Source organism: Condylura cristata, unplaced genomic scaffold, assembly GCF_000260355.1.
Source record: "Condylura cristata isolate star-nosed mole 26May11 unplaced genomic scaffold, ConCri1.0 scaffold00007, whole genome shotgun sequence".
NCBI classification, from domain to species: Eukaryota; Metazoa; Chordata; class Mammalia; order Eulipotyphla; family Talpidae; genus Condylura; species Condylura cristata.
The window spans coordinates 48,016,525-48,041,599 of NW_004567108.1; the positions used below are offsets into that span (position 1 = coordinate 48,016,525).

The following is a 25,075-nucleotide window of genomic DNA, read 5'->3' on the forward strand; positions in this document are numbered from 1 at the left end:
TTTATTTATTCGTACAGAACTGGGGTACAGGCCAGAAATGTGGAGGGTGAGAGGAGTCACCAGAGACAGAGCGGGGAGCAGAACAGGCAGATCGACGAAATACACTGCTGAGGGGAGCAGCTGGTGGGTCAGGAGAGGTCTGCCTCACCATGTGGTCGCCTCCGGGGCAGGGATCGAACGGGGCGGGGGATCGAACTCATGTGGAAGTGGCTTTAGTTTCTTAGTGCTGTGCTTTAACCCGCTGCGCCACCATGGAGGGCCCCTAAAATATATATTTTTAATGCGGTTATCTAGTTCCCAGCATTATTTGTTGAAAAGACTATCTGTCCTTCATTGAGCTGCCTTGTCAAAGATTGCTTATGTTTATGTGGGTCTGTTTCAAGGCATTCTGCTGTTACATTTATGTTTTTTCCCTCCAGTACCACAAATTCTTGGTTACTATAGTTTTTACTGTATCTTGAAATTGGATCATGTCAGTCCTCTTAAGTCTGTTCCTCTCCTTCAGTGTTGTATTGGCTGTCTTCAGGGTCTTTTTTTGCAGATAAACTTCAGAATTAGTTTGTTAATATTTGCAAATCTTGCTGGGATTTCACTGAATCTATGAAGTTGGAGAGAACTGATATCTTTCTTTTTAATTGTCTGATAGCTTTTAATGAGCATGTGATATCTGTTCACAACATTTACACAACTTATGGCATATTATAGCAAAGTGGTATTTCTCTCCCCCACAGAACAGTTAAGCAGCCTTCTCAAAAACTTTTTTTCTCAAAAATCCCTTTTGAAAGGAAAAGTTTGTTTTTTCCTTCATTTCCATCATTTTCTTCTTAAGTCATTTTATCCTAGATAGAATATTGCAGACTGTTCACTTGCATGAGATTTCTCAGGTACAATGAGACCTTTGTTGCAGGGGACATGTCTGAGCTGTTTTCATCAGCATCATCAGCATTTTTCTGGTTATTGTCAGTGTTTTTGTACTTCTTTTACTCCTTCTCTTTCTATGTTGGCAACTTTTCAGGTAGGACCTTTCCAACTGTATTTTCCATTTGTCAGCTCCAAAGACTAGAAAAGGAATGCTATTGGCTAAATGAGGGCCCCTAATGTATGTTGTATGCATTATTTTTTCCCACTTATTCCAAATCAAAGCCCAATTTTTAAAAAAAATTCACTTTTGTTAGTGTTAATCCCTCTTGTCTTTTATACAATACTCTCATTGAAATGAGGAAGAGTCCAGTATGTATGGGGATGGCAACAGTCACTAAGGAGGCACCTGTCAACTCTGACCACAGCAGTTTGACATCATCTTCAGCATTTGGGCTTCTACCTATGTGTGCAGTTCTTTCCTCAAACAAGCAAAGTAAAGTATTCCAGAATTTTTTTAAAGTCCAGGACAGTAAATTTTAGTTCTATATGTTGAGCCTGGGACAGGGTTGTACTGGCAGGTTCTACTGGTTTTACTACTTCAGGACTTTGGAGACTTCTCAGAGCAAGGCAGAAGTAAGTGGGGACACATTGGGCAGTCTTTGATTATGATTTGTAAACCCTGTGGACACAAGGACAGTACATATCTGTTCTTATTTTAAGCAATGTCAATAGGTTATGCAGTTTTCCAGTTACTCAACCCAAATGACTTTGGCATTTCCAGGCAACTTCCAGGAAGCTTCCAAATGCATTCTTTTTCAATATAGACTTCACTTTCAAATGAGGCTGTCTTTGTTCGTTCCTTAATTACTTTCCCTCTGTCCTTCAGATTTGTTGAGCTCTGAACATCACTATTGGAAATTCCATCTTTAAAATATTAGCCAGTTCTCCAGATTTTCCTTTGGTGTCAAATCTGATTTATTTAATACAATTGCCAGCTTTTCCTGTCCACCCTGAACAGTGGCTTCTGCTCATGGGGACATCCATAACCAAAAGGACTTCTGGCATCCGACACCTCTAGAACATGGAAGGCTTCAGTTGCCTTTTAAGTTCCTGACAATACATCTTCAGATTCTGTTTGCCACTCTTGACTTTGTTCTTACCTTTGCGTTGTCAAAATAACTCCTTCACAGGTTACATATTCAATACCAGATCATTCAATACCAGAGTCATGACAGTTTTCTTATTTTTCTGTTCCATCTGCCTATCAAGTTTCTGCTGCTACTTAGTTCTCTAAGCCTCTTTGCTCTTCCTCTTCAACTTCCTAAAGAAGAGTCTTAAAGTGAGCATTGTTTGGAACACCTGGGTATTTCCTAGATTTCTCAGAACCCCATGGTTTGAAAATGCTGTTTTCTGGGCACTCTTAAACTGCTGTTTTTTGGGGGGGAGGGGATTCTTATACTGCTTATGGCAAGTCATGCTTTCTTTAACTTTAACTACTTCATACTAGAGTTGCGAACATCAGAGAGGGTGGTGACAGTAGCTACAGTGTCAGAACTGACATCTTGACGAGTCTATCTATGAATGTAGAATATCTTTAATTTCTTTAATCAAAGTTTTGTATTTTCCTCATACAGAAGTTACATTTTTTTTGTGATGCTAATGTAAATAGTTTTTAATTTCAAGTATCAGTTGTTGATTATTGGTATATAGGAAAGCAGTTGATTTTTGCATATGAACCTTCTATACTGCAACCTTATTATGATTTATTAGTTCCAGAAGTGCTTTTGGTGATTCTTTGTAATTTTTTATATGTAGACAGTCATGTTACTTGTGAACAGAGACTGTTTTATTTCTTCCTTCTCAGTCTATATTCTTTTCATTTTTTCCTATTGCATTAGCTGGACCTTCCAGAATGATGTTAAATAGTTTCGTGCTTGTTTGTATGTATGAAAATCCAGTGCTTTTAAAAATGAGATGAACTGTTTAATTTAGTAGATAGATAAAATATTTTTAAGAAGTTGCTCTTTTATGTCTAAATAACATACAGGTTTTGCAGTAACTTGTGAAACTTATTCATTCATTCCATAAATAAGTCCTGACATTCACTGGAAGTTATTTTAAGCCCTAGAGATATATCAGCGAGTTAGGCAAGAAAAACAAACCTTGGACTTTTGAAAATGTTCTCATTATCAGTGTAAAGATATTTCACTAATGTTCCGAGTTTCAAAATTGGGAGGACAGAAAATAAGACCCATGGATTGAGGTTACTGAGTTGTTTAATAATAATAAAATGGGTTGAGTTTGTTGACTTGTTTTTTAAAATCCAACTTTTTCATTAGGTGAGAACTAGAACAGTTGCTGAATGTGTAGCATTCTACTATATGTGGAAGAAATCTGAACGTTATGATTACTTTGCTCAACAGACAAGATTTGGAAAGAAGCGCTATAACCATCATCCTGGAGTCACGTAAGTACTGTAGGCTTGATTTTAAGGACTTGTTTTTAACTGAATTGCAGTCATAAAACTAATCAGGGTGTTTGTTTCAGGGACTATATGGATCGTTTAGTAGATGAAACAGAAGCTCTTGGTGGGACAGTAAATTCTTCAGCCTTAACTTCTAACAGATCTGAGCCTATTCCTGATCAACAGCTGAACATTCTCAACACTTTCACTGCCAGTGACTTGACAGGTGAATTGTGTATCTCTTTTTGTCTTTTAGTTTAGCTTGGGGCAAGATTGTGTCCTCTTTGCTTCACCACACAGGATCTCTAACTTGACCCATTTTCTTTTCTTTTCTTTTTAGCTTTGACCAACAGTGTAGCGACCGTCTGCAGCCCCACTGATGTGAATTGTTTGGATGATAGCTTTCCTCCACCGGGCAACACACCCCGTGGACAAGTAAATCATGTGCCTGTTGTAACAGAAGAGTTGCTCACCCTGCCCAGCAATGGGGAAAGTGATTGTTTTAATTTATTTGAGACTGGATTTTATCACTCGGAACTAAATCCCATGAACATGTGCAGTGAAGAGTCAGAAAGACCAGCAAAGAGATTGAAAATGGGCATTGCTGTTCCTGAATCCTTTATGAATGAGGTTTCTGTAAATAATTTGGGTGTGGACTTTGAAAACCACACACATCACATCACCGGTGCCAAAATGGCCGTTTCTATGTCTGACTTTGGCAGTCTGTCTGCCACCGAGACCAATGGTTTCATCAATGCCCACGCTCTGCATCAGCATGCCACCCTTCACTCTGAGTGACACGAATGAAAGGGGCCTAGAAACAGTGGGTGTTGCAGTACCAGTAAACTTGAGGAAAGTATCAGGTTTGCTTAGTCTTTCACTGGAAGTTTGAACCTTTTTCACTATGACATCAGTGATGTCAGTATGTATAGAACTATATCTTGATTTATCAAGAGTATTTTCATTTTTCAATCCATAAATGTGGAAATGAACTATGATCAGCAGAGTTGGGAACTAAGATTGAACTCTGTGGTGCAGCTTTAAGCTCTGCTTATCTCTTCCTCATCCCCTAATACCTCTTCCCCACTCCCTTTTTCTATTCTTTTCAGTTCCCTATTATTCCCAATTTAAAAACCTGTAGACAGAGGCCACCAGCTCAAAACCAGCACAGATGTTCTGAACTGAATGGAGTGGCTTTTTTTCATGTAAATTCCTTTTGCCGTAATGGATGCAGTGGAATAACAATGTTTACAGGTACCGATCCAGATCCCTGCTCAATGTAGCATTTTTTTGGTTTATTTTCTTAATTAAATAAAAGCAGGGGTAGGTTTCTTTAACTGCACAAACATGCAAGGATTTTTTTAAATGGAAACTTCTCTCATGTTATTCAACTAGAGCACTTCAGTTTACAAAACAGCAAGTCCATCTTGATGGAAGCCAGCATGAGGAACTGCGTGCAAATTATGAAGATGCTTGCTTGGATCCTGTTTCAAAATTTTAGACCAGGGCTACCTTACACAGAATTGGCCATTTTATTGTTGGAAGATTTCTGTGTAACTTCATTTATTGGCTACAAATTTGGTATTTGAAGATGTGGTATTCAGATGTGGTTTTGTCCATCCTTGTCAAGACTAATTGTGAAAATCATACCAGGTCATTGAGATTTAATTTATCTGGAAGCAATTTGACTTCCAAGGCACAGTCTAGAAATCCTAGAATGTTGCCACTCAATGGTTTACATTTTGGGACACCTTTAAGTTGTTTGTAGCACTGCAGTTCAAAGTGTTAATATTTTAGGAGGGCCTACTAGATTTTACACTTAATGCAGTAGAACCTTGAAGTATATTTAAACTTTGTTTAGCTTGAACAGTTGGCAAGAAAAATGTGAGTTTCTATTGAACAGAATGGTATGTTACCACTTTTAAATTTTAAAAAGTGATGGACGTTCAGATGCATCTCAAATTTAGTTTTATTTTTATTCCAAACATTGTGACTGAGAAGCCATTGTCATAAAAACTTTGGCCAGTTTTGCTCTCCAAATATGCATCTTTAAGTTATAAGGTAAATTCAAACAATATGTAATACAGTATTAGGATGTAATAAGCTTTGCTTTTATAGTTCAGTTAAAACAGAGAATTTCACTTTTTTGCACTGTCTCAAATAAAATTTTCAATTTCTGCTTAGTCTCGCTTTGCAAAAATCAATGTTTGGCTGCATTGCTTATATTTGTAAGTATAAGTCGCTTCAAGGTTGTGCTGATGATTAGATAGGATGTAGTGAGCTTAGTAATGATGGAAGAGGGAGGGTATTTATTATACAAACTGTGAACTGCAATGACATCCTCAGTTTTTGGATGACGTGTATTCATGTTTTTCTTTGCAGCATTTTAATGAAGATTGCTTTGAAGTGTTTACGCAATAGCACATTTACTATAAAATTTAGTTTAGTACAGTGGACAAAATAGTTAAATTAATAACTTAAAACCAGTCTCTAATTTATACATCTAAAGTCTAGCATTCCTGTATGCACACATAAATAATGGGTAGCCTGGGCTCTGTTGCTCTCAGATATTGTATCCAAGTTGTCAGTTTCTTATTGCTGTGGTGTTTTGCTAAACTTGGAACTTCTTTTGTTAAAAACCAGTATACCTTCTATAACTTAGAAAGGTACTGGCCATGTTCTTCCATCATTATAACTTTAATTTTGTTCTGGGTTTACAGTGGCTGGTCTGTTTAAAATAATTTACACAAAGATGACTGAATGCTAATACCAGTTGCACTTAAATGAACATGCCCATTCTCTGTAGCTGATGCAGTAATATATTCAGTTTATCTATGCATTGCTGGGATCTTGATATAAGATGGAAACAGTGTTTCTTATCTAAAGTTTTGATTATCAGCAAGTTGAATGGACACTTTAGTTATTTAAATAAAGATTTTTGACCAAAATCCAGAAAATGATATGAGAGAAAATAAATTCCAGCTAGTTTAATAGATTTTAAAATGCCAATCTGGTTTTAGCCTCTTAGAGAGCGCTAACTAGCTGGTAACGTTTACTTTTAATTCCTTGTTAAAATGAGGCAATAATTTGCAAGATTTTTGTACATATGTGTAAATTCTTAATATCTTTTTAGATCTAATTCAATATTTTCTGACTGCTTCTGCCATGTATAGTACCATTTTGTGCATGCTTGATGTGACATTCATAAATTGTACCACTATGACTTTATTCATGTAAAATAGCTATTTATTGAATTTTCTTTTTAAGCTGGATTTACTGTTTTTTTCTCTCCATTTAAGCATCTTAACAAAGAATTTGTTACTGTTTATTAGAAGAATTGCGCTTAAGAGCATGAAAATAACTGATTTGCAATCACATAAAGAAACAATGCCTTGATCAAGTGTTAAGCACAATTCTTATAACAAACTGTGATAAATTATTTTTTTTTCTTTTGCCACGTTATTTTTGTATGAACAAACCAAAAATCCATGGTGAGCAGTTGCAGTGTTGGCTGATGTATCTTTTATGTACAGGGAATATGAAGAGGACAGGATTCATTTAGAAGTGTAACTGGTGCTGTGATTATAGCAATACTTTACTTTTGTTTGTTGGATTTCATCTATTTCATGCTCCCTTTTTAAATGTTTAGTTTTCCTCTTGTCATGGTCAACTGCTGAATTTACTTGAAGGATACAGAATACTGTTTAAACAATACTAAAGTGTGTACAATTAGGTCAAAGAATTGTGCAGTTGTTTTCTTTTTTAACTTTTTAAATTGAGGGTCATAAATATTTGAGAACGTCAAATCTAATAGAATATAGTGATACTGTTTAATTTAACCAAAGTCTAGTGAATATTTCAACTTTGAATGTAAACTAATGAATAAACCTGACCACCATGGAGATTGTTTGCCCAGAGTTTCAAAGCACATTGTCTACAAAGGAAATTGAAATAATTTATAAAAATATTGACATTACTATGTTTTTTAAGAAGTTCTTAATTTTTTCACAAAAAGGAGGAAACTATTAGTTTTATTGTTAGCTACGGTAAATATTAAAATTCCTCTTAGATGACCAGTGATTCCAATTGTCCCTGTTTGAAATAAGTACCCTGTGAGTATGAGATTAATTAGTGACAATCAGAACAAGTTTTAGTATCAGAAGTTCAAGAGGAAGTTGCTATTGTCGCATTGATTTTAATATTTGTACATAAACACTGATTTTTTTGAGCATTATTTTGTATTTGTTGTACTTTAATACCTGGTGTACAGTTCCAGAAATAAAAATCTGGAAATCTTTTTTCTTGGTTCTTGTGAGTATTTGCCAAATAAATTTTTATTTAAGCTGTAACAAATGGGTATAGATATTAAATACTGTTAAATTGGTTTTAGATGGAGTAAATCTTAATAGCTAAGTAATAGAGATTGATAAATTTTCTTTAAATCCTCCATAGTGAATTTCCATCAGTGATAAAATTCTAGTCCTCCCAAACTGGGGATTATGCTTCTAGTTTAATTCAGGAAGTATTTATTGAATGTCTGCTATGCTTCAAACGCTGAACAAGATAACTGTCTTTTAAGAAGATACAATAATTGAAATTTAGTTATGTTATTTGTAAGAGTAAGTTTATGGTAAACTGGTTTTATTTGTAATACTCATAGTTTCATAAACTAATTATACTTCCCTAAGCCATTGTCTTTCTAAACCTGAGATCTCAGTTTAATTTCACAAGTTTGTCCCTATTAGTGCACTTGCTCTGACCAGAGCTTGCTTTATATAGTTTGATTCTTAATATATAGTGATTAGATTGTATATAACATGCAGGCTTTTTTTTTTTTTTTTTTTTTTTTAACAAGGACAAGAAGATAAAATGAAAACATACACCTTGACTCCAATGCTTTGGTTACTTCTGTAAAACCACATTCCTTTGTTCACTGTCACCAAAGGTCCTTCATGTACAGATTCTGATGAACACACATATACACAGCGGGCCTTTAGAGCTTGGGACAACACTGAGGTTTTAAATATGGCCAGGAGCACGGCCAAGTATACCACATGCAAGCTCCATAATAAAACTTAAGGCTTTTAGGGAGAAGCAGGATTAATCATGATGTCTAGGTGTTACCCCTTTTGACCAGTTTCCATGAATGGTATAGTTTTTGAGTCTGCTGCTGCTTTGACCTCCCAAAGGCATCATAGCATTTATAAACTTGGGCATTTCACTGTAAAACTTTTAATTTAATTTAAAGTAGTCCTGTGACCATTATACTGCTTACCATTTCCCAACCAATGAGTAAGCCCTCATCCTTTTCTTGTTTAAGCTGCACGTAGGCATTGAATTCATGGTCCTAGACCAAGGTTTGACAGATTTTTCACACAGTAGCTGACACATTTAGACATACTGTGTATACTTTGATTTGGTGATTCTGTTTTTTATAGGGGTAAAGCCAGTATTGCCACAAAGTTGTTTCCTGGAGTAGAACTCAAAAGCATGTTAGAAATGAATCATCCACTTACAACTCTAAAAAATTATTTTAGTAAAAAGTTGTTCATTTTTTTTTTTAATATCAATGCTTTTTTCTTTTAAAAATATTTTCACCTCTCTATCCTAAACCAAGTCACAGTACTAGGTAAGCTATATAGTCCTGTGAACAGATTATGAACAGGAACCATGATTTATCCTTTGAAGTCTAGGATCTTTCACATAGTATTCACTAGATGATGACCTAAATTACTCTTAGCCAATTCATGACTTTTCCCCAACTTTAAAAAGAAAACTTGTAAGAAAAAAAATGGTATAAAGAACTTAGATTGGACAATTAGCATTTACCATAAATGATCTTCCTCTAGAATACACATTTTTTTCTTAACTGTTTAAAAAGTCATTGACATTGAAACACATCACCCCTAAACACTTGAACCCATGTAATCTGTCTTTGGGAGTTAGTAGTATTTGTGTTTTATGTAAAATCCCAGATAACAGAATCTTGAGCAAATAGATTAGATTTTTTATGAGACCCACTGATCTCTCAGTTTTAGTAACACAAATGACAAGAGTGAAGAAAAGAATCAGAAATGTTCACAGATATGTGTATACAGAGATGAGAAATGGCACAAAGAAGGCAGGCAGGTGAAATGTGGAGTTTCAGGAGTGGCACATCGTGATCACAAATTTCTAGTTAGTTAAGGTTACCTAGAGGGGGGAAATAAGTTGTAGGACTGCCTAGAAGAGCATGGCAGGCCGAGAGAACTAGTGTAAAACCTCTGGGGTAGGATTGTACCAGACAGGCTTAAGGAGTGGCAAGGAGGCAGGTGTGGCTGGGGTCAGGAGGTGAGTGGTAACATGTGCGAAGGACTGCATTTACTCCGTGGTAGGTGTAATCAGAGTGTTTGAACAGAGGTAGTCAAAATCTAACTAAACATGTAAAAGAATCACTTGGGCCCTCTCTGGTGGTACAGCGGGTTAAAACACAGCACTATGAAGTGTTCGCAGCCACCGCTGCACAAGTTCCATCCCTGGCCAGGGAGGTGACCCATAAGGCATGGCAGACTTCTGACCTGCCTGCTGGTCCCCTAGGCAGTGTATTTCAGTCAATCTGCCCATTCTGCTCCCCATTCTGTCTCTGGTGAATCCTAGCACCTTCTGCACCTCTGGCCTTGTATCCTAGTTCTGTAGGCATAAATAAATCTTTAAAAAAAAAAAATTACTCAGATGTAGAGGGGGCAGGAGTGAAAAAAGGTAATTACTGAAATTAAAAACAAAAGCTGTGCGGTGTAGCAATGAAGGTGACAGTATCTTGCAATACAAGTTTCATATGAGGATTTGAGGGCCTCAATCAGTATTATTTTCCCTATCTAATTTGGACCTGAGAGTTGGATGCAGTAGTTAGGTCAGTGAAGATCAAAATAAGCATTACTAATAAAACTCCAGAGAAGTGGATTCTGAGTCATATTTGGTTGAGTCACTATTACTCTATCTCTGAACTAGACCATCAGTTCAAGAACTCTACTGGGTTGACTACACTGGTGACAGAGTTACCAGAGAAGGAACCAGTTATCCTGGGTGACTAGTTCTCCAAAGATAATCTCAAAAAAATCACTCTACTGGGCCCTCCATGGTGGTACAGCGGGTTAAAGCACAGCACTAAGAAGCTAAACCCACTTGCGCACACCACATGGTGTGGCAGACCTCTCCTGACCGGCCTGATGATCCTCTCAGCAGTGTACTTCATCAATCTGCCTGTTCTGCTGCCCACTGACTGGTGAATCCTCTCACCATCCCTGCACCTCTGGCCAGTTCTGTATGCACAAACAAATAAACCTTAAAAAAAAAATCACTCTTCATTTGGTGGATAAGATAGGTCAGGAGCATTACTAATAGAAACTATAAATAGTATTTTACTAGTAACACTGTTTTAAGTATATTCCTATGCCCAAAATCTTTTATAAACTACTTTTATAAGCTCTGTGTATGTGTGTGTAAATGTTCAAAGTAGAGAAAATGACTCACCATTTTTCTTTTACCCATACAGGATAATCTTAAAACACAGAAACACTCCCAAATTTGCTTATGGCAATACAAATTTGGTTAAAATGTAAACTAAGATGATACACAAACTAAAAGAAAAACTGAAATAAAAGAAAAAATGAAAAAGTGTTTAAGTAGGTTTTAATTTAAAAACTATAATGTATTTAAGTGAAAACCAATTAAAACTGGAATTTCATTTGAAATTTTAATGGAGCAAATGTCTTATCAAAATTGAAGCATAAATATATCAATAAAAAAAATTCTCACTCCAATTAGGTTTCAAAATACTTTTCTACAGGTGGAATCCAGAGAAATGAGTAATAAAAACATTCAGAATTAACTCACCCTGAAGTGCCAAAGCTAATTTCTAATTCACAGAGCTAGCTGACAATTGTATAGTAGTTTGAAAAAAGTTCTTCTCCTTGTTTGATGTCTCTGAGTGCGACAAGAACGACACATCGAATTGGGCTGAAAAGAAAGAAAAAAGGACAACCAGATGTACTGTCAGATGTACTAACAGAGGTTCCTATTTTTATATAACCGATATGAGTTTTATAAGTATAATTATTCAGATTTTTCACTATTGTCTTAGCTAATATATTAGATTTCGTAAGGAAATAATTCTTAACACTGATGGAGGTATTTTAGAGTATGTCTTTTATGTGACTTAAAGAGTCACAAATCAAAAACAATACAATAATTTATACAACAGACTATTTTGAGAATATTGCTTTTGAGGTTTTTTTTTTTTTTTGAGATGTTTAGGCCCCTGAAACTGGTATAGAAAGCATTTTAAAAGCATTTAAACATTATAGTTTAACATTAAAAAAATTAGTTTTTTCTTTGCAGTCTTCAAAGTTGACAGGCAAAATGAACTGGAATTCTAAACCATATTATTTATGGACACAAGATACAGATACATCCACAAGTCCCTACTTATGTAACTTTTCCTGTATTTGTTCAACAGCAGAGTTATTACCCCAGAGTATCTGGTTTAAAAACCCTAATTGTGAAACACATAGATACAAAGTTACCAACTTTTAAGTGCAAGGAACAGTTTAAGTATTCTCACTTATTTTAAAAGGAAATTAAATCCATACAAAACAAATTTGTAGCAACTGGCAGCTCAGTGAAATAATAGAAAGATTTTTATCTTATATGTAGCATTGTAATAAAGAACTCTAAATTCTAGATATTTATACTAAGAAAATTTTAATTGACTAGTCCAGTAGAATTTCTACTTAATGAGCAGCATCTAAATGCTGCATTAAAACATGTGTCTTCTCAATTATTTCCTCCCTCCCCCCCTTTTTTTTCACTCTTAAGTTTCAGAGCAGGTAAATAAAAATAAACAATGTGTAGTTAGTCCCTTTATCTGGTTAGTGCTTTCATGGGAGTTAGAGAACATGATCCTTACAATGACTAAAGTCAAACTGTATTTGAAGATTATGTAGTATGAAAATCAAGAATCACTGGGAAAAACAGTTTACAACTAATACTTGCAAAGTACTATACAAAATGAAAAATGAGCCAAGTTAATGGAAAATTTTTAATTTCAAATAAGGCTACATTAACACATTAAGATATGAGGAACATAAAAATCTAAGTTGTCATTTTTCACTAAAAAAAAAAAATTACCCCAAATTCTATATAGATTTTTCTTAGAAAATATGCATGTTTAAGTATAAGACAACACAGGAAAACCTCTTCCAGAGGACTAACCTTTGTCTGTCATAGCTGTAGGCAATGTTTGGAAGATATTGCTTCAGTTCTATAGGAAAAACTGTAGGCACATCAAATTCTTGATAACAGACATTAGCTGCTCTATCTAGGAACAAGTACATGCTTTTTATAAACAGCCCTTTTATATGATGATGGAAAACAAACCAGAATTATGATGCTTGATAGGTAGTTTTCTAAATTATCAGAACATGTTCAAATTAATATTCAATGTTATGTTCCAGGCAGACTACATTATGTACATACTCTGCAGGCATAATAGATTCTCACTTAATCTCTCTTAGGTTCTAGGAAATCATAACTCTCAGGAAAATAACTTGCAAAGAAGCCAGGTCCTTGAATAAATTATTTTGTTCAACTTCATCCTACTGTTTTGTTCTCATCAAGATTATACTGATACAATATAAATGAAATACAGGACCTATTATGTTTCTTTACTTACTTTTTGGAGATCAGGAAACAGTGGTTCATAAAGGTTAAAGTCAAGTAAAAGGGTCAGACTTTCTCCCTAACACCAGACACATAAGCTAAAAGTAGCCAAATGATGCAGCTTTCACTTGTGGGAAGCCCTAGAGAAGGTGTAAGACTCACAAACTCAGCAACAGAAAGGGGATTCTAGTCATGATTAATCTATAAGGCTATACTGAGGCACTGACAAAGTCATTCAAGTTAACTACAGATAAAATGCTAAAATAATAATCAAAAAGGTAGCTGTTATCTAGAGCTTCTATTTACTGCAAAATTAGAAAAATACTGATAGTGAATTATACCATTCCAATTAATATATATCATTTTCCCAAATTCTTTCTTTGATATCTGCTCTCAAAAAGTTATCATTTATGGGCCTCCCTGGTGGTGCAAGGAGTTAAGTCTCAGCACTAGGAAGCTATCAACAGCCACTGCAGTGACTGCAGTATTGAGTTCAATCCAGGCCAGGAGCTGACCCACATGGTGCAGCAGACACCTCTCCTGTCTTGCCTGCTGCTCCCCTCAGCAGTATATTTCAGTTAGTCTCCTGTTCTTCTTCCCACTCTGTCTCTGGTAAATCAACTCACCCCCACACCTCTGGCCTATTCCCTAGCTTTTGTATGGACAAGTAAATAAAATAAATCTCTTTTTAAAAAAGTTATCATTTACTTAAGGTCTTTAAATAGCTGAGACAGTAAACAACTGCTTCTAGCCCTCAGTATCGTAGTAAAGGAAAAGAATTGCCCCTGCTGTGTTGCTATCTTGTCTCACAGCCCCACCATATCAACTTACCATTTGAACAATTGTTGACATATTGTCCTACAGCCAGTGGATTAAGAATTTCTGATGTTAGCCATGTACTATCACTCATTTTTAAAGGACCAAGTTGATCCCTCCCAGTGCAAGATCTGAAACAGATGAAAGCACTAGCTAAGGGATGATTCTTCTGTATCATGAAATTCAAAAATAAAAAATTAACCCTAGAACTGCACAAGTACAGCTTCTCTTAAAAAGTTTTGTCTAATCAATAGGGTAACGGAACTGCTACAAACTAGCTGCATAGATAGATTTTTATTTAAAGTATAAATGCCATTAGTTAATCATTGCAATAAATGAAGATTCTGTTTCCTATAAATACAACATGGTCACCAACTTACCTGTATACAACTTTTGAAATTCCTTTGTCATTTCCATCAATGAGTACCCCATCCAGGCATCTAAAAATAAATGGGTTTCCAATGGACTGGAAAAAGATTGGCTCATACTTCTGATATACTGTACCTAGCATAGAACAAGACAAAGTGATTATCACAATGCATTATAATATAAAAAAAGAAACAGCACAAAGAACTTTGTCTGGAACATAAACGGAAGAAATTATTTTGATTCCCCTACCTTTTTCTAACATTTACCTCCAATCTGGACCATAAATAACATTCTCTTTGGCTACTTTCCTCCCTTAAAAAGCACCCAATAGCAGATGGAACGCAGAACTAACTTGTTCACACAGCTGAATAAAATATGACCCTACTCTGGCTAAGAAAAATGTGAACACACATTTCAGGCTCCGTTTTACAAAGCTATGTTTTTAGTAGAGGAAGATTTTTATAGCTATTATGTTTTTAAAAAAAATACATTTAATAAACAAATGATGAAAGTATATATGGGAATAGGTGAATTTGACATTCAGGTTGTTTCTCCTTTCACAGTGGAGGAAAGGAGAAAATGAATGTTTACTGGGTGCTTCCTATGTTATAGATATGTTAATCTAGTAAATTTATTTTAGTATTGTTTGTTGCTGGCTTATTCTATTTTGTCTTTGCAGAGTTGGTCAGTTGTACAGGAAAAAGCTGAGACCCCCTTACCTGGGAACATAAAATCAGAAAATAGCAGAATGACTTTGAAAATATAGGTTTAAGTTTATCTGACCTAAGCACAACTTTTTCCCCTACCAAAGAATATAATGTCAGTTTAATAAGTAAAATATACTACTGAACAGCCTAGTCAGTGATGTTTGGCAAAGAAGCTGCTTTGCCTTCCAAGTGTACAAATAGTGGGAAGGTATTTACTGAATGATTTATGGTTTAAATATGAATTTAAATCCAAACCACTTTTATCTTTAGGTGTCAATATTAAGCCAAACTGACATTTTCTACCTCTTTCTTAGTACATCAGGTCCTTGAATAAAGTTGTTTCACTATAACATTGATTAAAAAAAAAATTCTTGTCAACCTTGAAGAAAATGTTACTAGAGAACCTTATTTCATTACATGTAGTTTCAATTAGTCACGGTTCCTAAGAACCTACCAATGATAGTAAGTGAGGACTTACTACAAAATAGGTCAAGTTATAGTATCTGAAATTTAAACCAAAAAAAATTGTCCTTTAAAGGAAAATGCATTTTTCCCAACAAATACTACATGATACTTTGCAACACATAATTTACAAACAGTTTATTTTCACATCGGTATTTTAAAAGCCGATTTTTTGAGTTTGAATTTCCAGATCAACCCTTATTCTAACGATTACAAGACTAAGCATTTCGTCAAACTTTCCTAAATAATGGTGCCATTACCAGGATACATAGATACAACCGCGCCTTTTGGTACCAAGCCTTTTGTAACGAAGACACCCTTCCCAGCCGATATCAACGAACTAGTTGCTCGAGCAATACTGAAACCCAATGTCTTATAAAGAATTTCTTCTGGCTTAAAGATATTTTGCTGTTGATGTCTGTGTTCAAGCAGGTTCACCCTTGGACGTTGAACTGACAGTAGGTCTTGATATTTTGATTTTACAGATTCTGGAAGCATAGTCAAGATATCTGAATGTTTATTGAAATCATTTATGAATAACGCCTGGAAAACTTTCAGTAATGTTCCTAGGACATCTTCATCTGAGATAATTTTGTCTTTGGATTCCTCTGGAACATATCGGAGGGTCCTGAAAATGGGAAAAGTTTCTATTCACTACCCTTCAACGGACAGAAGTCAAGACAGTCTTTTGAGTTACTGAAGATTATCCTCCTATTCAGGACTCTAAGAAGTTTGGAAAGAGCTGTTTAGGATGGTTCTAGTTACCTAACTTCCAACAGCATTTTTCAACATCCTTTGCCAAATGCTGTTGGATACTTATGTTCACCACCTCATTTTTGCAGACCAGGAAACCGAGACTCGGAGATGTTATGGAATTGGCCCACATGTAAGGCTGCGAGAGCCAGAAGCAGAAACAGAGCTAGCTTACCTACCACTCCTACTCACAGCCACTATTTGAAAATTATCACATAATAAGAATTCTTATATCGCAATGGCTCTTATAGTGCAGTTTCGGGCAAATTTATTATAACCGTCACTAAGAGCACTTTAATGACTGCAAAAGTTTTAATTCCATCACGGTATTATTTTTACTCTTGAGGAAAAAGTCAACAATTACTGCCTCACAGTGATGCGTCTGAATTCACATTTCTGTACTACAAGAACTTGGGGCAAGCTCCTTGGGTATTAAACGCCCTTCAACGGAGCTAGTCTCCTCAAGTGAGCACCAGAAATTTTTCACGTCTCTTACTAAAGCAGCGATAACACCCATCCCACGACCACCACTCAGAATTCAGAAGCATCATTCAGGGACCGACTCTGTTATAAATCCAACACTTCCATGTGCTTTTAGTGCCTGTTTGCTCGTTTTTACGCGTCAACTACTCCAAGCTGTTCCCCTCGCAGCCCAGCTGTGAAAATAAAACTCGGTTTGACTTTTCTAAAGAGTTTCAAATTTCTAACTATGGATTGGCAGGGAAAGCCACTCACTTTCAGACAGTATGAGCTTTCTTCTTTCTCAAGTTTCAGTTTTCCGCCCAGAGACACTAGCCCCAGTCAGAGTAAACCGCAAAAGCACCAGCGCGGGCGAAAAGCCGGGGTTTCATGGATCTTGCCGCGCAGGGTAAGCTGGGAAGAAAGTCCCCCGCCCACCAAACGCTCCACCGGCGTCGGGCCCCGCCCACGTCGGGCCCCGCCCACGTCGGGCCCCGCCCACGTCGGGCCCCGCCCACGTCGGGCCCCGCCCACGTCGGCCCCGCCCACAGACCGCCTCGCGCTCAGCCAACCTGGGCCTCGCCCGCCCACCTGAGGCCCCTCGGGCTGCCCTGGCCCCGCCCCCCCAGGGCTAGCTTGCCGTGGCCTACCCAACTCAAGTCTCCCAGTCGCCTGAGGCTCCGCCCACCGGAGGCCTGTCCTCCTTAAGACCTGCTGCGGCGGTGGCGTCCCCGGCTGGAGGGAGAAGCGTCTCCAGCCTAGCCGCCTAGTTGTCTCACCTTGGGTTGTGCCGTAGGTTCAGCGCGATCCAGGGTACAAAGCGATACTTATAACGGCGCCATCGCTGCCAGAGGCCACTCAGCAGGCGACCTGGCATGGCTGTCCCGAGGCGCGGTGACGAGGACGGCGCGGGAGAGGTGGGTCGCAGCCTCAGCCCGCCCCGGCCCGGGGAGGAGCGGAGGCCGCGCTGTCCCGCCCACGCTCGTTCACGCCCTTATTTTGGCTCTTGGAAGCCGGGGGAATCCCTGTCATTCTCGCTCTGGGCTTCAGCTTTTTCCCCTATTGAGCACAGCTGGCAGGTTAAAGGCGGCTAGCGATGGAGATCGCCGCTTTCCCTTTTCTCCTTTCGCTAGTGTATTTTCACGCTCGCGGGCACACACACTTATAGGGCAGGTTTAGACAGCGCTTGGTTTCATTGGGACCTACTACGACAATTCCGCAGTTATCTTCAAGATTTGAAGAAATAAATGTGTTGGTTTCCTGCTCTTTGCCTGGGAGTACGGATGAACCCGAAAATCAAATATAAATGGAAAAGCTAGGACCGACTGAATGAAAATTCAGGCAGCTCCTAGTGGGCTCAGGGCTAATGTGTTCTGGTCCATAAAGAAGGAAACGAGGTCTTGATTTCACTGTAATACACAGGACATTGGCAAACTCAAGAGGTACCTTCAGGTTCTGCTTGGTAACTTGGCCTAAATCTAGACTTACTTGATTTGTTAATTGCAGTTTATTCGGTTCTGGGATGTGTTACCAAATAGCATCACTGCAAGTGAACTGTGGTTTTCAAACTTGTAAGGAACGACCCCAAAGCTAGTTGAATCCTTACATGTCTTTTTTTTAAAAGCGGTTTTTGTGAATATTCCCAGTGCCAGTGCTTTTAAAATTTAGGGTGTTAAAATTACTTTTTAGTTATCGGGTAGTTCGTAAAAAACATTTTCCTATAACAAACAGAATCATGGTAATAAAGCTGAAGTCTCCTTTAATGAAACCCTAGGTCCTGTACTTCTTAGTCCTACCTGCTGTCCTCAAAAGTTGTAAGGCTGATGTGTTTCTTGCCGGTCTTACTTCAATGTATTTATTTACCTGTATGTTTCCGCGGGAAAATAACCATTTCTTTAGAAATATCTGTATCTACAAAAAGCATACAATTTTGTGCTTTCAAAATACAAAAAGCATACGATTTTGTGTTTTCAAAATACTATAGTATCTGCAGTTTTTATTGATTAAAAATTGTGGAGTGCATAAGCGTATTTCGTTCTCTCATTTCTAAGATTTTACCTTCAAGTTTAGTATTTACTGTAATTTTTTGGTAGGTATACTTTATGGGGCTTGAAAAGTTGTTTTTGGTTTGTCAAGAATTTTGGTCTTACATTTTAATGATGACTTTCAAATGTTTTTCATTGCTCATTATTGATGTGATCACATGATTTCTTTCTGGTTTGTTAATATACTGAATTATAATATACCTTGCCAAATGTTGTGCCATTCTTGAAGTCCTGAGATAACCCTTCTCAGTTATGAGTATCACTTTGGTTATACTCTATAGGTTTTTCTGTGTTTTTGTTGTCATATCGTATCTATTTTAAAGTGTGTTTTTAATATCTCAGGTTCATGACTTGTTTGTATTTTTATTTTCAGAAATTGGTATTCAGCCCATGCTGGCTTCATAAAATAAGTTGAGAAAGGGTCCCTTCTCTTTTTCCAGAAAAACAATATTTATATAAGATTGGTATTATGCCTTCCTTGAATTTTGATAGACTTCATCAGCAATAACATCTGGTTTGTAGTTTTCTTTGATAATGAACTCAACTTCTGTTAAAGTTGTAAGGTTATTCAAAATTTTTGTTCCATCTTGTTTCAAATTTGGTAAGTTATATTTTCAATGAAATGTGTTCATTTTATCTAAGTTGTCAAATTTGCTGACATAAAGTTGTTCATAAATAAATGTTTTATATGTCTGTATGATCTACATAGTGATCATTCCTGATTTTAGTGATTTGTGTTCACTTTTTTCCTCCACTAGTGTAACTGGAAGTTTGTTGACCTTTTATTTAAACAATTTTGGCTCTATTAATTTTCTATTTTATTTCTGTTCATAAGTTCTTTATATGTTCTGCTTGGGACTAAAGGTGAATGTATACTAAACTGTAAATAAATGCAAGAGTTTGTACATTTAGCTTAGGTTTATTTTATACTTTTCCCCTTGCTTCTTAAAGTAAAACCTTAGAACACTGATTTTAGACTTTTCTGGTATAAACACTTGAAATTGTATATTTCCTTCAAGCATTATTTCAGCTGAATCCCAGGAATTTCTTTTTCTTTCTTTCTTTTTTTTACAATAGTTTATTTTTACATCATTTTGTGTCTTTTTCCATCTCAGCTGTAATCCCCATGGACTTCACATCACCAATTCACCTGTGCACTCCCCTTCCCCCATTTTTTATCCTGTTCCCCACTCTGGTATATAGTTATTTTTCATTATTATTTACCCTCTTCCCCGGCCCTTTATGCTCCTGCTATGAGTGAAAACATCTGGTATTTTTCATTAAACATGGTCCCTTCCAGCTGCAAAAGGCATGAGTTTATTTTTTTGATTGCTGAGTAATATTCCATTGTGCATTATGTACCACATCTTTTAAATCTGGTCATCTACTTTTGGGCAGTTGGGTTGTGAATCCAGGAATTTTGATATGTTGTATTTTAATTATCACTTAGTATAAAGAATTTTTAAAAATTCCCTTGTGATTTCTTTTTTGCATTATCTAGAAGTTTTTTTTTTTTTTTATAAAAAAGAAATGTTGTGCCATTCTTGAAGTCCTGAGATAAACCACATCCAAACCCTTAGCAAGTAAGGGTAAGACTAAAGATCCTCTAGCATTTTTTTTTTTTTTTGGTCTGTGCTACTGAGAATTAACCATCAGGCCATCAGGGGGAAAGAAATTGATAGAGATGTCAACCTAATTTCAGTATTAAGTCTGCGAAGTCAGGGGAGCTGACTCAGCACCCAAGGGGAGAGATTGTATTCTGACAGGAGACGCATCTTTAACTTTAGCAAGAGAGAAGACAGCATGTAGGCACCACAGAGGCATGTTAGAGGTTTTCACTGGAGAAATATGAGGGTTGAATCTGAGTAGGTTTCTTAGTGAACTATGAAGCAGGATTTTTTTTAAAAAACATCATTCTTCATTTTGTGCATTTTTCATCTCAGTTGTAATCCCCAAGGGTTTCCCACCACCAATTCTAAGAGTTAGTACTGTTAAGATCATCCTTAAAGTTTACTATGCTGCCCTCTTCTGGATGTTGTGTATTTGCTAAATAATTCTACCTGTGGTCAAGTTGTTAGGCTTAATGGACACTGAAATATAGGGAGTCACTTACAAAAAAGAAAAAAAGGAGGAATTCAAATTAAAATGCAAAAAGAAAAACAAAAATATGCAAACTTAGGAATGCTTTCCAGCTTCTTTTGAAAATTAATAATACAGAAAAGTACAGTGAACAACCACGTCATCTATGTAGGCTCACCAGTTGTTAACATTTTGTAATATTTCCCCTATCTATTTTTCTATCTTCCATTCTGTCTACCTACCTACCTACCTATATATTGATCTAGGTATATGTGAATTTATATACATATATCTATACAAGTATAGGTAAATCTATAGAAGTATATGATATATATATATATATTTTTTTCTTTCCATTTGAACATAAATGTCATATATTAGCTTCTGAAGAATAATGCAGATTTTCAACAATTCTAATACCATCGTCATTAGAATCTAAATTTTCAACCACCTTTCATAGCTTTGTGTTCTTTCTTTTTAAAATTGGATCAAAGTTCACATATCACATTAGTTTACTTAGATCTCGTCTAATTTAGTCTACCCTATCTTTTATTGTTTTCATAGCATAAAACTTTATGAAGAGATTAGTCCTCACATCTTCAAAAGTTCTATTTTCATCATAGAACAAATATATGTACAACTTTAAGTTTTTCTGAAATGAAACTAAAGGCCATTATAGACACCTACTGTTCCTTCTGTAGTCTAAGGCAGTATGATCGTCTCCTGCAAATGCATGCTCACAACCTCAGTGGTCTCCATGCATGGCACCTCCTTCTTGGCCTTGCACAGGGGTTTTGGTACTTTGGTACTGCTATTTACATTGCAGGCTGTGGTTAGCTTCATTTGATGGGCACTATTCAGCTATATTAGCAAATTTTATCGTTTACTACTTTAAATATGTCATTTCATTCTCTCCTGACCCGTAATTTTTGCTAAGAAATCTTCTGAAAGCCTAATGGGAGTTCCTTTGTAGGTTATTGTTCCCCCATTGTCTTTACATCCTTTATCATTAACTTATGATGGTTTATTATAATGTGTCTTTCAGAAGGTCTTTTTGCATTGAGATAGGAAGGTGTTCTGTTAACTTTGTGAACTTGTATATCCAATTCCTTTCCTAGGTTTGTGGATTTCTTATTTATTTCTTTAAATCCCATCTCCTCCCTTTTCCTGGTACAACTACATCTTATTTTGGTTCTATTAGTGATGTCTTATAGTTTTCATCTTTTCAAAAGTCTTATTTCTCATTCCTTTTCCATCTCAATAATTTAAATGCCTATTTTAAACTCTCTTATTCTGTCTTCCATATAATCAGCTATTTTATTTCTAGTCTTTTGTAATTAATGCAATCTTTATCTCACTTATTGAGTTCTTCAGTTCCTGAATTTCTGCTTCTTTTTTAGAATTTCAGTCTCTTCACTACAGAAGTCCTTCTTTTTACTAATTTCATTTCACTGAATTGCCTCTCTGAGTTTGTAGTTGTTGAGTTTCTTCACAACAACTATTTTGAATCCTTTATCAATTAGATGAAAACATTCTGTATCTTTGGTTAATTTGCTATATCATTGCCATTGACTTTTTGAGATGTCAATTTATTGTTTTTTCTTAATATTATTTGATGAATGTGCTTCTGCCAATGCATTTGAAGTAATAAACACCTTTATTATTTAGGTAAGACTATTTACTTTGATTCAACAGATTGACAGTTAGGAACTTTTCTTTGCCTACCAGGAGGTGGCATTATAAGGCAAGTTTTTGGTTTCTGTAATAGCAACTGACTTGTTTTTAAGTTAGAAGTGTGAGACTAACAAAAAACAGTATAAACTGATGCCAAAATGAAAAATAAAAGCTGCTAGAGAAGTAGAAAAAAGGTGGTGGCAGACTGGAGGTAGGTACGGTTAACATTTAGAGCTTTAGGTCTGCCCACAGCCTTGAGTTGCAAAGGGGTCTGGCAGACCTAGTGGAAATGGGCTGACAGCAGGAAACGTGTGTCTTACATACACTTTGTTTACTTTCTTCTCTTACCTTTTCCTCCTCCACTTGGGGAGGTCTCCCCTACCAAGGAACAGTAGGTCCCTCCAGATGCAGCCCACTAGGCATGGCAAACTTTTCGCTCACCACTTTCATTTTTTGCCTCCCTTCTGTAGAAGTCTCCATAGCATCCAGTGCTCCTTTGACTCTGGATTCTCCTCTAACATTCTATACACTCAGTTTCAGATACACAAATGGATGGGTCTGTCAGCTATGCAGGTGGCCTGTGCAGAAGCATTTTTATTTGTATGAGTGACCAATTTGTTGTAAATAAGGGGAGGGGAAAAGGACCCATTCTGCTGAGATTCTGACATCACTGTTCCATCTGCTGCCTATTTGTCTGTCTTTGAAAAATGTCTATTCAGACCTGTCTATGTTTAAGTTACATTGCTATTTTTACTTTGAGTTGCTTGAGTCTTTATATATTTTGAATATTAACACCCTACCTGATAATATACTTTGTAAATATTTTCTTCTGTTTTGTGACTGCACTTTAATGTTGGCTTTTTCTTTAGCTGGTTGAAGTCATTTTTTAAAAATATATATATTTTATATCATTGTTCGTTTTTTAACAATGTTTACCTTCGTTTTGCAGGTCAAAGTTTTTAAATTTGATTGTAGATCACTTTAATGTTTTCATTTTTGTTGCTTATTCTTTGGTGTCACATCCGAACTTTTTTCTTGTGTTTTCTTTTATGACTTCATTCTCACAAGTCTTATGTTTAAGTCTTTAATCCATTTTGATTTCATTTTTGTGAGTAGTGTAAGATAGTGATCTAATTATGTTCTAATTGTGGTTATCCAAATTTCCTAACAGCAATTAATGAAGAGGCTTCTTCTCTATTGAGTGTTCTTGGCTCCCTTAGTAGACTATGTACATATGATTATTTTTTGTCTCTTGATTCACTTCTATTGATCTATGGTTTATTTTATGCCAATAGTAAACAATTTTAATTACTAGTTTTATTGTATGGTTTGGCATCAATAATTGGATGTCTTCAGCTTGTTCTCCTCTCAGAAATGCTCTGGTGGTATTTTTTTGTTTCCAAAGATTTTAGGATTATTCTATTTCTGTGAAAAATATCACTGAAATTTTGATAGGTATTAAATTGAATCTATAGATGGTTTTGGTAGTATGAACATTATTTTTTTAGGATTTATTTATTCATACAGAACTGTGGTACAGGCCAGAGGTGCAGGCGGGGGAGAGGATTCACCAGTGACAGAGTGGGGAGCAAAACAGGCAGATCGACGAAATACACTGCTGAGGGGAACAGTGGGTGGGTCAGGGGAGGTCTGCCCAGCCAAGTGGATCACTTCCAGGGCTGGGATTAACTCGCACCTAAACGGTCATGGGCAGCTTTGCAGTTCTGCGCTTTAACCTGTTGCACCACCGGGAGGGCCGCTTGGTTAAAACTTAAAATAATTATTTTATTATTTTTGGTGCTATTATGAATCAGATTGCTTTTCAGATATTTGTTACTAATATAAAAAGCAAATGATTTCTGTATGCTGATTTTGTAACCTAAAACTCTACTGAATTCGTTTGTGTGTGAGTGAAACCATTAGGATTTTTACTATATATGATCATTTCATCTGCAAGCAGATTGTTTTTACATTTTCCTTCTGATTAGGTTTTTTTTTTTTTTTTGCCTGACTATTCTGACTAGCTAGGGCTTTCAGTACCATATTAAATAGGAATAGTAAAAATGGGAATCTTTGATTATCCTGTTCTTAAAGGAAAAGCTTTCAATCTCCTATCACTATGTTAATTATTAGTTTTCATGTGACTTTTACTATGTTGAAGAGTGCTCCTTCTATAACCAATTTGTTGTTTTTATCATGAAAAGATGTTATTTTGCAAAAAAATTTACATTTTGCAAAATAACATCTTTTACATTTAAATTTTACATTTATTTTGCAAAATAACATCTTTTCATAACATCTCTTCTTTCACCCTATTAATGGGGTAAATCATTTATTGATGTATGACAGAAATATTCTGTTTAATTGTTTAATTGTGGTGTATAATACTTACATAGTGTTGCATTTGGTTTGCTGGTATTTTGCATCAGCACTACAGGTCTGTAGTTTTGTTTCCTAGTAGTACTTTTCTGACTTTGGTGTAAGAGTCATAGTGATCTTGTGACATGAATTTGAGAGTTTTCACTCCTCTTCAGTTTTTTCAAGTTTAAAAAGGGTTGGTGTTTAAACCACATAATCATTTCGATAGATGCGGAGAAGGCTTTCGACAAGGTTCAACACCCATTTATGTTTAAGGCCCTGGAAGTCCTCGGAATAGAAGGAACATACCTCAACATGATAAAAGCCATCTA

General features: G+C 36.1%; 2 protein-coding genes across 8 annotated transcripts in view; one reads left to right on the top strand and one right to left on the bottom strand.

Annotated features, from left to right (window-relative positions):
* Window positions 1-7,624, top strand: part of MIER3 (mesoderm induction early response 1, family member 3) — a 34,142-nt gene extending 26,518 nt beyond the window's left edge. Inside the window, exons 11-13 of one of the 2 annotated variants that reach the window (XM_004678307.2) lie at window positions 3,201-3,328; window positions 3,409-3,551; window positions 3,666-7,624. In XM_004678307.2, coding sequence (XP_004678364.1) covers window positions 3,201-3,328; window positions 3,409-3,551; window positions 3,666-4,123 — 729 coding nt within the window. In that variant the 3' untranslated portion in view covers window positions 4,124-7,624. The remainder of the gene's footprint in view (window positions 1-3,200; window positions 3,329-3,408; window positions 3,552-3,665) is intronic. The other variant, XM_012721895.1, reaches the window with a different exon arrangement.
* Window positions 1-17,489, bottom strand: part of SETD9 (SET domain containing 9) — a 39,839-nt gene extending 22,350 nt beyond the window's left edge. For 2 of the 6 annotated variants that reach the window (XM_012721898.1, XM_012721900.1), the window contains exons 1-5: window positions 17,367-17,489; window positions 15,636-16,003; window positions 14,218-14,341; window positions 13,853-13,968; window positions 11,198-11,320 (exon numbers count right to left, since the gene is read on the bottom strand). In XM_012721898.1, coding sequence (XP_012577352.1) covers window positions 11,220-11,320; window positions 13,853-13,968; window positions 14,218-14,341; window positions 15,636-16,003; window positions 17,367-17,464 — 807 coding nt within the window. In that variant the 5' untranslated portion in view covers window positions 17,465-17,489 and the 3' untranslated portion in view covers window positions 11,198-11,219. Of the gene's footprint in view, window positions 1-1,428; window positions 1,541-10,985; window positions 11,321-12,574; window positions 12,681-13,852; window positions 13,969-14,217; window positions 14,342-15,635; window positions 16,004-17,366 lie in introns of those variants that run through there. The other 4 variants (XM_012721896.1, XM_012721899.1, XM_004678308.2 and 1 more) reach the window with 4 other exon arrangements.
* Window positions 17,490-25,075: the final 7,586 nt, after the last annotated feature.